This window comes from Aulonocara sp. 'chitande type north' Nkhata Bay, linkage group LG12 (assembly GCF_057382095.1).
Source record: "Aulonocara sp. 'chitande type north' Nkhata Bay isolate Kocher_YH1m ecotype deep benthic linkage group LG12, A_spYH_male_GT1.1, whole genome shotgun sequence".
Classification (NCBI taxonomy): Eukaryota; Metazoa; Chordata; class Actinopteri; order Cichliformes; family Cichlidae; genus Aulonocara; species Aulonocara sp. 'chitande type north' Nkhata Bay.
The window spans coordinates 13716298-13727698 of NC_141355.1; the positions used below are offsets into that span (position 1 = coordinate 13716298).

At 41.9% G+C, this 11401-nt stretch overlaps 1 protein-coding gene across 3 annotated transcripts in view; it reads left to right on the forward strand.

The window, feature by feature from the left end:
- rimbp2b (RIMS binding protein 2b) overlaps positions 1 to 11401 on the forward strand; it is a 118156-nt gene that overhangs the window by 96661 nt on the left and 10094 nt on the right. For all 3 annotated transcript variants that reach the window (XM_086313647.1, XM_086313645.1, XM_086313646.1), the window contains 9 exons: positions 380 to 488; positions 1040 to 1165; positions 2507 to 2688; positions 4710 to 4878; positions 5058 to 5120; positions 5453 to 5556; positions 6913 to 6939; positions 7474 to 7545; positions 10388 to 10522. In XM_086313647.1, the coding sequence (XP_086169773.1) occupies positions 380 to 488; positions 1040 to 1165; positions 2507 to 2688; positions 4710 to 4878; positions 5058 to 5120; positions 5453 to 5556; positions 6913 to 6939; positions 7474 to 7545; positions 10388 to 10522 (987 nt within the window). The remainder of the gene's footprint in view (positions 1 to 379; positions 489 to 1039; positions 1166 to 2506; positions 2689 to 4709; positions 4879 to 5057; positions 5121 to 5452; positions 5557 to 6912; positions 6940 to 7473; positions 7546 to 10387; positions 10523 to 11401) is intronic.

Genomic DNA, 11401 nt, shown 5'->3' on the forward strand with positions numbered 1-11401 from the left:
TCTGTCTCTTTGTGCCATCATTTGCTTCCTTTTCTCATCAAGGTGCTGACATGCACAAAACAAAACAAACAAATGGTCTTTAGCTTAACATCTGACCTTTCCCGAACCCCTGTCCATCTTGTTGTGTTGGGGGTTGATTTGATTTACTTTTCTTTTGATGGTTTGATCGGTTTCTTTACCATTATTATTATTTTTTCTATTATTTTGCCTTCCTAAGGACAAATGGAAACCACATCATTTGCTCTTATGTTTTTGTTTTTAGTTGTTTTAACAGGATTGTGGGGTTTCTTTTTGAAATATTATTTTAAATGTTTACTTGCCTGCAGGTTGTAGGTGAATCGCGGTGCTGACTTCTTCTCTGTTGTTTTTCACTCCTAAGATCATTGGGAACTCGCCGTCACATGGAAGCGCCGATCGTCTGGACCATTCAGGGAGGAGGCCGGTTCACATCGGCACCCCTCCTCAGCGACGACCTATCCCATCCATTGGTTAGTGAGGTCACCACATGAGGATCTCCACCTGCAGGGCCACTGATGTTTGTGCTTGTGATTTATACCATGTCTTACCCATTTGAGCCGAGCTGTACATCTCTCCCATAGAGCTTAAACAACCACGTAGACCCCCCGTGTTTTTTGTTTTGTTTTGTTTTTTTGTTTTGTTTTTTGAGGGGGGTGGTGGTGTTTGCACACCCTGTAGCTGTCCATCCTCATGAGCTGGATTTGCCAAATGTTCACATGCAGTTTTGCAGGAAAGTTCACCTCAGACACGCCCCCACTGTCCCTGTGTTTACCGTGGGTTAACATGTTTCCATTACCAAGCCAATCCGACCTCCTCGCAAACAGTGCAAGCATTGCTGTTTTACATCCAGTGACTCCAGAGTGAAAACCTGTTGCCTTGTGCACCCTAACCCCACCCACCCACCCCCACCTCAGGGTAACCTCATCATCCTACTGTCTCAGCATGAGTGAATGGGCCATGGGGTAGAGCAGAGTGTGTGTGAGGGGGGATCTCTGACCGTTGTGATTGGTGTCTTCTGTAGAGATCACCATGGACAGTAACAGTGAGGGGAGTGAGGGGAACCTCTCACCCGTCAAGGAGGATGTTTACTATGGCAGTGTAGCTCGGCGCAGGATATGGCGATCTATGTCCTCAGAGGATCAATATGGTATGTGGTACAGCTTCTCTCCAAGATGACAATTCACCTTGACCATGCCAGAAAAGCCCAAGCGCTGTTGTTTGAACACATGCAGTGATGTCGCGGTGGTCTTTGTTCTGTTCTGGACAGCTGCTTTGTTTGGTTTAGTTTAGCTTAGCTGAAAAAAGCTGACGGGGGAAGACAAGACTGGCCACTTTTTCCTGTTGCTGGAGAATGAAAATCCCTTCCCTGTATGTACTCCTAATGCCTTAAACCCCAAGAAACCCCAACCCACCTATCCTGTCTTCCCATCTACCTTCCATGTCCAGCCCACTCTCCAACCTGCTGCAACTTAGCAATGCCTTTTTTTTCCCCCTTCCCCTCCCACCTTATTCTTTCCTCGACCTCCTCTTTTCCCTCTCCCTGCCTTTATGAGACTGTAGCCCCTTTTGTACGTTTTTGCATGAGCTGTTTACAGTACAGTGAGAAAGACGGACACACTACTGGATGAATTATTGCATTCCTGCTTTGTCCGTATCACTCAGGTGCACATTCATTACTTCCGACTGTTGAAGCACATTTTACACCACCCAAATGGCATATTTCAGTTGCTAAGCGGGAAGTTGTTGCAATATTTCCGAGCCATTTTTTAGACTTATAATCTGCCATTGTAACATTTAACATGGTGATCCATGAGAAGCATGAGGAACTGATATCAGATTCATCCTTTCCCCCTCACTGTCCCTGATATCTATGCTGCCAGGAGCTGCTGGGGCATTTGATGTGTTATCACCCATGTGAACGTGCCTCCTTGCCCTTTTCTTCTGCACATTGTTTCCAGATCTGGCCTCAGAGCATGACATTACACCTGTGTTGTTGTGGGAACACCCTCCTCATTGTGTCTGAACTCATGAAAGCATGCATGCTAATCAGCCTCTGCGAGATAAGGCAGTGAAACAGCAATGAGCAACAGTGCAGTGTTACTTGTGTCCTCCTGGTGTGTATGGTTGTTCAGCTTCCCTTGCACCCTCCCAAAACTGCCTGACACGCATTTCCTGCCTGTGTTGTGTTGTTGTGTGACGTTTGGTAACTGACACGCCAGCAAGCAGAGATGTGTGAACAAAGAACCCCGGTGTGTTTCGATCGTTTCGTTGAAAAAAAAAGGGCCTGGTTGTTTTCCAAGTTAATATTATAACCAAGGTAAAATTGTATTTATCGCATTAAACCCCTGGCTCCTTTTTCACACATGCATCTCATCGCCCGCTCCCCTGTCAGCTCTAACAAAGAGACATCTTCTGCTCTCATTGCCTCTACAGCCAACGTGGCTGTATAAGGCTGGTAGTAGCAGCAGAGGCCTCCTCTATGTTTCAGACGGCTATGGTGGGCGCAGGCACGGGCGGGGACGGCGCTCCCCGGATTACTACGAGGAGTCCGAGCCGGAGGAGATGACCCGTGTGTTTGTGGCTCTCTTTGACTATGACCCCCTGTCCATGTCTCCTAATCCCGACGCTGCTGATGAGGAGCTGCCGTTCAAGGAAGGCCAGATCATCAAGGTGGTAGACTGTCTCTTTAAATACGTGCATACCATACAGACATGGTGGGGCAGTATTATTGGCCGATATTAGTTATTGGCTAATCTATCAATATCAGCATTTATAACAGCTAATGAACGAAAATTAAAAAAATCAATGAAGAAATGGGAGAAACACCCTTCAGCCATATTTTGAGTGATGAAGTTGCATAGTTTGTCCACCAGAGGGCACTCCCTTTTGCAGGGCTGTTCGATATAACATAAAAACATCTATCGTTTCATTTTACACTATCGTTTGTTTCGTGGTGTCGCAAAATAAACTGTTTACAGCAACATCTTTTCATAGTTTTTATGGTCACTGTAGTGGCTATATTAATTTCTTAAAGTTCTCTCTTTCTCTTATATTTAATATAACCACACTACGGACGGACAAGCGACTGTTTTTATGCGTTGTCGTTAGCAACAACGACGGTAAAACCATCACGTGTCCGCTTGTTTATTTTCCACATAAACCTTTCACAATAAAGCTCAAGATCCTGTTGAGACTTTTCAAAATAAACTGAACCACGTGAAAGAGTATGCAGAGAGTTTACGGGTGAGAAGCAAAAAAGAGCCGTCAGGTGCTAAAACATAAACCTTAGACTCAAAAGTTACAACAGGCTTTTCCCCGCAGCATGCTGTGTAATAAATACTCACAATGAAAATGGTGGCCGTTACAACTTATGTCAAAAATTGTATAGTTTCATGCATCGGTTAAAACACTCGACTCCAGGTACACGACACCCAGCTGGAAACACTTCCAAGTCCAGCTTCCTGAGATTCACAGAACTTACAGACAATGTTAAATTTTTGTGATTTATTTAGTTATCGGGACGATAGATGTCTTATATCGGGATATAAGAGTGTGGTCATATCGCACAGCCCTACCCCTTTGGCAACACAACAACCAAGGAAGGCTGTCTGAAAGAAAAAAGGATCAGCATCTATCAGTATATTGGATTTTAAAATCACCAAATATTGGTATGCACCTTATCCTATATCAGTCATCCTTTAGCTTCATAACCCCCAATTTTTTGTTATTAAATTCACCCACCTTTAAATGTTGTTGCCTTTAAATAGCAATCCGGTCTTTAAGTGATGACGTGATGAATCCTGCTTCCGGGTCCAAACTACTCTGCGTTAATTAAGGCTGATGTGTTTTTAACATATTTTAATGCTTTGTATCTTCTTCCATTTAATCTCCTAAAAATGGTCAGTGATCACTGTCGGCCTCTCTGGGTTTTTATTACCGATATTCATTTTAAAGTTCAGTTTTTAAAACCTTACAATGTAACTACAGCCCAGCCCATGCAGCAGTATATTAATGGCTAACCTTGTATTGAGGATAGATTATCTCAGTTGTTCTAGTGACTGAAGTTTGCCCGTTTACAGCATCCTGCCATGCGATTGCATTTGTCCCTAACCATCGGGAACCCTCAAGTTAACTTTTATCAAGTGGAAAAAAGTTAGCGTTTATCCTCCAGCTTCACTGTTTATATTATGCTAGCAGAGCTGAGTCACTAGCGATTACATAGCACATCATTAAATACCAGCTAGCACAACTTCAGCAACCCGACAAACATCACTGCTGTTTACTTTCCTGTCTTCATTCATGTTGAAAGTGATAGCAGAGCTGTACGTATGAATTTGTTTCAGAAATCTCTGTCTGAACATGATATATTATATTTAGATGGAAACTAGCGAGCTAACTTCCTGCTAACTTTGTTAAATTTAATCAATTGTTTTCATGGATGCCTGGATGTTAAACTTAATTGTTACACCTGGTAGAGCAGCAACACTGATCATTTTATTAGAGATGAAAGAATTTAGACAGTTTTTCAACTCTCAGTGATGCCGCAGTGATCGTTTCACTTGGGGACCGGCAGTGGAGTTTGGGCCCAGACACGGCAAATGGCGTCAGACTTAAAGACCAGATAAGCTGTCCACTCCTAATCTGTCAGTTTCATGGTATCTGCCCTTTGACTCTGATACTTGTTCTTTTAGGTGTTTGGGAACAAAGACACGGATGGTTTCTACAGGGCAGAGATCCGAGATCGAGTGGGTCTGATCCCCTGTAACATGGTCTCCGAGATCCAAACAGAAGACAATGAAATGATGGACCAGCTCCTTAAACAGGGCTTCCTCCCACTTAACACTCCTGTGGAGAAGTTAGGTGAGACATGTTTTTCTTTTCCTCCTAAATGACCATCTGACTTTTCTTCTTCCTTCTGCCCTGATAACCTTTGTGTCTATCTAGCCAACTTAATGATACACTGGACTGTCTTTTACTGACTCGCTTCTCCTTTCCTCTACTCTCCCTGCTTAATTATGTTTTTCTGCTTTCCTGTGAAGTGAACTGTGACCGTTTCAAAGATGGCCGCTCAATAAATCGCAGGTCCAGAAAGTCCAAAAGAGGTCTGTGTGCAGCGAGATGCTCTTAAGCTCTCCGCTTCATCTTTACTGCTTGTTTTTCACTCTTCACCATCTTTATTCATCTGTGGGCTAAATTTTTGTACCCCTCTTGAAAATGAGCTGGTATATCTCAAGGGGTTTTCCAGATATAATGATTTTGAATACATGTATTATATTTTCTGTCATTCTAACATGGACACACTTTAAACTGAAGGCACATGGTCTTACACGAGCATTATGTATGGTCATTGGTCATCACACCCAGTTCCGTTTTTACATTCTTACCAGTGATTATTCTTGTCTCTCTATCTGTATTCTGCTTTTCTTCTTCTTAGAAAGAAACAGGCGAAGCGGGCGTCAGCAACCGATGTCCACGCGAAGAATGGTGGCTCTGTATGACTACGACCCCCGAGAAAGCTCCCCTAACGTTGACGTCGAGGTACCGTTCCCCGCAGCTCCAGCTTTCCGCTATGTCTCAATCATTGTTTGTCACATAGGCGTAAAAGCAGAAAAAGCACCAAATATTTTGAGTCATGCAGGCAATGAGAGATTATATTCTACTATTAATGCTAGTATTTTTTCCAAGGTTTAGCATTTAAAGGAATATTTTGACCGTTTGAGAGATGCTCACTGTGTTGAAGAGTTGCATGAGAAGATTGATTCTACAGTCATGTCTGTCTGTTAAAAATGAACAGACATGAGGCTGCAGGGAGGGATCCACATATTTCTGGTTTCAAAAACAAATCTGTGTCGACCTTTATTTATCTTAGGTCACGTTAAGTATGCTCATGAGTTTAGGTTTACCACCATCTTGGCTTTTAGGAGCTTCACAACCACACTTGAATGAGAGGGCGAGGTGCTAAATTTCGGAGCTAACTTTTCAACAGGTTCCTAAAAAAAATGGAGAAAAATTCCTTAGATATCCAGTTCACTGTGTAGCGAGCTGTTATTTGTCAGATAATTGGGTTAAAGGCATGAAAGGTCCACTTTTTTGGCTTCAGTTAGCTTAGGTAATCCCTGACAGCTGCGTTCAGTTGAAGCACATAAGCCCTTAATCACACAGAACTGTAACCCTTAATGTGTTTAGTCATTGCATTTAATTTTTTGCTGCTGGAAACCGATCACAAGTAGCTGGTGGCAACCAACTGGTTGCCCACCAACAACACTCCCTTTCAGTTGTAAAGCAGCTGCCAAGTTTATGTGTATTTCAGTTTAATTGAGTTTCTTTGTGTGCAGATCACAGTTAATTGCCGTATTATTACAAACAGATTGGATGCATTTGCCTGCTTCACCCTATTCAGGGGGAAATTGACAGCAGACTGACTCGGTGTCATTGCCATTTTATTGCCATCTTGACGCGCCTCCTTTTGAAGACGTCAGCTGACTGCAAGTGAAAACTGGTACCTGTATTCGAAGCAGATTACTTGAGATTGCAAGTTCACCGTGTTCAGTCGCAATAATTTTGCTCATCCTGTGGTCTTCAACCACTGTTCTCCCATTAAAAAATGTGAAACTACCCATTTGTGGATTGGCTTCATATTTCAGCCCTGGAGACGATTGCTCACCTGGCGCCCTGGTCTTATTTAACAGACAGATGAAGTTGTATTAATCTTCTTGTTAAACTCTTTAAGACAAAGTGGAATTATTCCCTTATTATTATTCCCTGGATAATATGTGCACAGGTGAGGTTATCTGAGGAGTTAGCGCTGTGTTAGCTTGTGCTGTCTTTTTTTTTTTGGCCCCTCCCCCCATTTCACTTACTCTCACCTTTCTATTGGCACTGCCACCGACACAGTATGAAGGCAACAGACTGAATGAGGAGGTGAGTGAGGGTTAGGAGGGTACGGTATTGTCTGCTCTCTGTGTGTTTCTTCCCCCCCACCCGTTTGTTGGAGTGCAAAAGAGGAGGTGGGCTTCGGATGCCAGGCCACGGCCCTCTGTCCTCTCCTCGGTGATCATGAATTAAAGCCCCTCACATGCATTGCCTGAGCCAGCATCTCCCCTCCTTGGTTTGGTCTTTTGTGTTGACCGCTCTCCTACATATTGTGCACATGCGCTGTTTGGTTTATGTGTTCTCCAGAATCCCATAAAAGAGATGTGCCCAGTGTGCTGCAATCCTGTCTTCAAAGTTACAACATTTGATGCATTAACAGTTGCAACAGTCCTGAGTGCTGAGACTGAATTGACACTAGTGTTTAAGATGCATCACAGTGATTTGGAGAAGGAAGCAAAAGCATTTCAAACTCATGACACTGCCCGAGAACTGGATGTTTTGGAGAGTGCTCGCTTGCTGTGACGGACAGAGATGGGCTAAACATGTCGTAATGCTATTTTTTTTCTTCTTCTTCTTTGACAGACTGAACTGACTTTCTGTGCCGGTGATGTCATCACAGTTTTTGGTGAAATAGATGAAGATGGATTTTACTATGTAAGTACACAGAATTCACATGAGCTGACCAGAGGACAAAGCAATACGAGGTTTATGGACAAAAAAAAGTGATTCAGCTAAAGGTTTTGGGGCACTTTATAAATTAATTTACCGTATTTTTCGGACTATAAGGCGCACCGGGTTATAAGGCGCACTGTTGATGAACAGGTCTGTTTTCATACATAAGATGCACCAGATTATAAGGCGCATTAAGCGAAACAAAACAGTCAGATAAGTCAAACTTTACTCAACTCATTCTTCTTGCTTCCTCCACTTCCCTACCATTAACTGATTAATGTTGAATTCTCTTGCAGCTGCTCTATTGCCATGTTGTTGCAGTATTTTAATGACTAACCTGGTATTGTGGCTGGATTATCTCAGTTGTTCTCCCGGCTGAAGTTTGGTATGTTTACAGCATCCTGCCATGCGACTGCATTTGTCCCTAACCATTGGGAACCCTCACGTTAACTTTTATCGAGTAGAAAAAGTTAGCATTCATCCTCCAGCCTTACTGTTTATGTTATGCTAACATAGCTGAGTCGCTAGCGATCACGTAGCACATCATTATATACCAGCTAGCACAACTTCAGTAACCGTACAAAAGTCACTACTGTTTAGTTTTCTGTCTTCATTTATGTTGGAAGTGATAGTAGAGCTGTACGTTTTAATTTTTTCAGAAATTTCTCAGAACATGCTATATCATGTTTAGATGGAAACTAGCGAGCTAACTTCCTGCTAACTTCTAACTCCATTAAATTTAATAAATTCTGTTTTCATGGACGCCTGGATGTTATTTAATTGTTACTTAATTGTTACACCTGGTAAAGCAGCAACGCTGATCATTTTGTGAAAGAATTTAGACAGTTCTTAACTCTCAGTGTTCGTTTGACTTTGGGACCTGAAGCGGAGGGAGTTTTGGACCCAGATTATTCCGCAAGGTTCTTGACTACGGTAGCCGTAATGCTCCGACAATCCATCAACCGGTGCGGCTTCGTAGTTTACCAAAGTCGTACTAAAACATTTTTTGACAGATTGCCGTGTACCACATAAAATTGGTTCGAGGTCAGTAAGCACAACCAAAATTCATGGATTATAAGGCGCACTGTTGATTTTTGAGAAAATTAAAGGATTTTAAATGCGCCTTATAGTCTGAAAAATACGGTATAGAATATGCTTTACTGTAGCGGACTACCTTTTGTCTACAGGAACCAATTTGCAATTACAGTTTTTCATGGCGGATTTAGGTTCTGTCTTCATGTAATCCCAGACTGAAGCCAGGCATTGAGATCTTGGCCAGATTTCTCACAGCTGAAGATGCTTCTTTAGGTTTCAGTGATCAGATTTCTCTCTGATACAGTTATGCAAATGATCAAATCAATCAATCATAATATTGTTTTCTTGTGAAAGAACATATGATACCAAGATCCTGTCAAACACAGGAGGGTTCTCCTGCAGTTAAAGGAAAATGATAACACGCATCTAAAAATGGTTATGTGAGAATGAAGGAATATAATGAAGGATTAACTGGCCTAAAACTGCAACAGAAGAACAGGCTTGGCAGAGAAGGAAATTAATAGTGAGGAAAACAACCATCAACCACTTTATTAGGTACACCTTCCTGTATCAGGTTGGATCCTCTTTTTTTCTCTAGGACTGCTTTAGTTCTTCGTGGCACAGATTCAAGACGATTCTGGAAATGTTCCTTAGAGATTTTGGTCCATATTGACATGACAGCATCACACAGTTGCTGCAGATGTGTTGGCTGTACATCCATGTCGTGCACCACATCCCAAAGGTGCTGTGATGGATTGATGTCTCCTGACTCTGGAGGTCATTTGGGTTCAGTGAACTCATTGTTGTGTTTCAAGAAACCAGTTGAGATGATTTGAGCTTTCTGACATGATGCATTATGTCACTGGAAGCAGCCATCAGAAGATGGGTACACTGTGTTCATAAGGGGATTAGGATGGTCTGCAACACTACTCAGGTAGTGTTTAAATGATGGTGACCTGATGCTAAGCGACACCATTGCACCACCACCAATTTGAAGCGTTGATACAACGCAGGTCTGATTCATGCTTTCATGTTGTTTCTGCCAAATTCCGACTCTACCATCAAATGTTGCAGCAGACATTGAGACTCATCAGACCAGACAACATAATTATATTCTTTTGTTGATCAATTTAGGTGAGGCTGTGTGAATTATAGTCTCAGTTTCCTGTTAGAAGTTTCCTTGTTGGAGTGGCTGCCAGTGTGGTCTTGCGTTTTTGAAGCCCATCTGGTTGTGTATCCAGAGATGCTTTTCTGCATTTGCTGGTCATAACCAGCTGTTGCTTTCCTCATCAGCCGAATGCAGTCTGGTGATTCTCCTCTGACTCCTGGCATCAACGGGCATTTTCCCCCAGAGAACTGCTGCCCACTGGATATTTTCTCTTTTTCAGATCGTTCTCTTTAAACCCTAGAGATGGTTGTTGGAAAAATCCTAGTAGATCAGCAGTTGTTTGAAATCCTCAGACCAGCCCCTCTGGCATCAACAACCATGGCAGGTTCAAAATCACTTAAAACTCTTTTTGTCCTCAACCTCCGAAGCTCATCTTGACCCTATCTACATGCCTTTTAGCATTGAGCTGCTGTTACGTGATTGGATATTAGATATTTGCGCTGATGAGAAGCTGAACAGGTGTAACTAATAAAGTGGCTGGCGAGTGTTCCTCAAGTTTCTCGGTTTTACTGCTGCTAAAATTCTCCATCCCTGCTACGCGGAGAAAGGTTTAAATCAAAAGGTAAAAATTGAAAGTTAAATACACCACAGTGAGTCTCGCTGTCCTCATGTACTCCACAGGGTGAGCTCAATGGACACAAGGGACTTGTTCCTTCCAACTTTCTAGAAGAAGTGCCTGATGATGTAGAGGTTTTTCTCACTGACTCACCATCTCGGTACCCCCAGGACACTCCAGCACGGATAAAGACCAAAAGGGTACATGCTCCTTCGCAGTACTAGCGCTCTGTCATCCATTTACTGTTTTCAGTTCCCTCTATCTCCTTTAGTTTTGTGTCTGTGCGTGTGTGTCTCATTGAGCAAAAAGGGATTTCTGACTTTATAGCATTACACTGTAAATAAATAGATGTCTAAGAAATCGATGAAAAGAAAAAAAAAAAAGAAATTTTAAGACAGAGGTATTTTATTTTTCATGTTCACTGCTGTGGGTGGGAGTGGGAGTTCTGCATTGTATAATACATGGATATATTGTATTCATAAAGCATTCTCAATGAGAGTAAAATTAAAGGGCAAGAAGCTCCTGTGACTTTTTACTTGTCATGTCATGTCTGGGAAAAGATCCGTTAATACCTTTTTTTGCACATGTGTATTTAGCATTCTGACAGATGCTTTATGAATATATTCTGTGTTTGATCTTAAGTCATTTCTAATAGAGTAAATAGTTTTGTTGTACTGAAAGATGAACTATGTAGTGTGTAGCTCAGCATGGTATATAGTCCAGATGCATGAACTCTTGATCATTTTATATAAAGATGAGTCTAGTGTAGTTCAACTTTTTGTATCTGCTCCTGAACACCTTGTTTTGTAAATTGCTTTCTTGTAAAGTAGCACGCAAAGGTCACTTAGCCTATGTTGCCATCAGAGAATCATTTCAGAAGTAACTCTTTACTAAATGTAAATATGTGATGTTATTTTTGTGTTTTAACAAATAATGCAATTGTTAAAAAAGAATATATTAATAGGTGTCATTAGATATTTCCTTCCTTGTGTTCTAATTTGCCATTGTCATAGTGCAAACTATTGAAATGCCATCACCATATTTTTTTGTTTTATTTCTTTTCCTCACCTGCTTGGCAA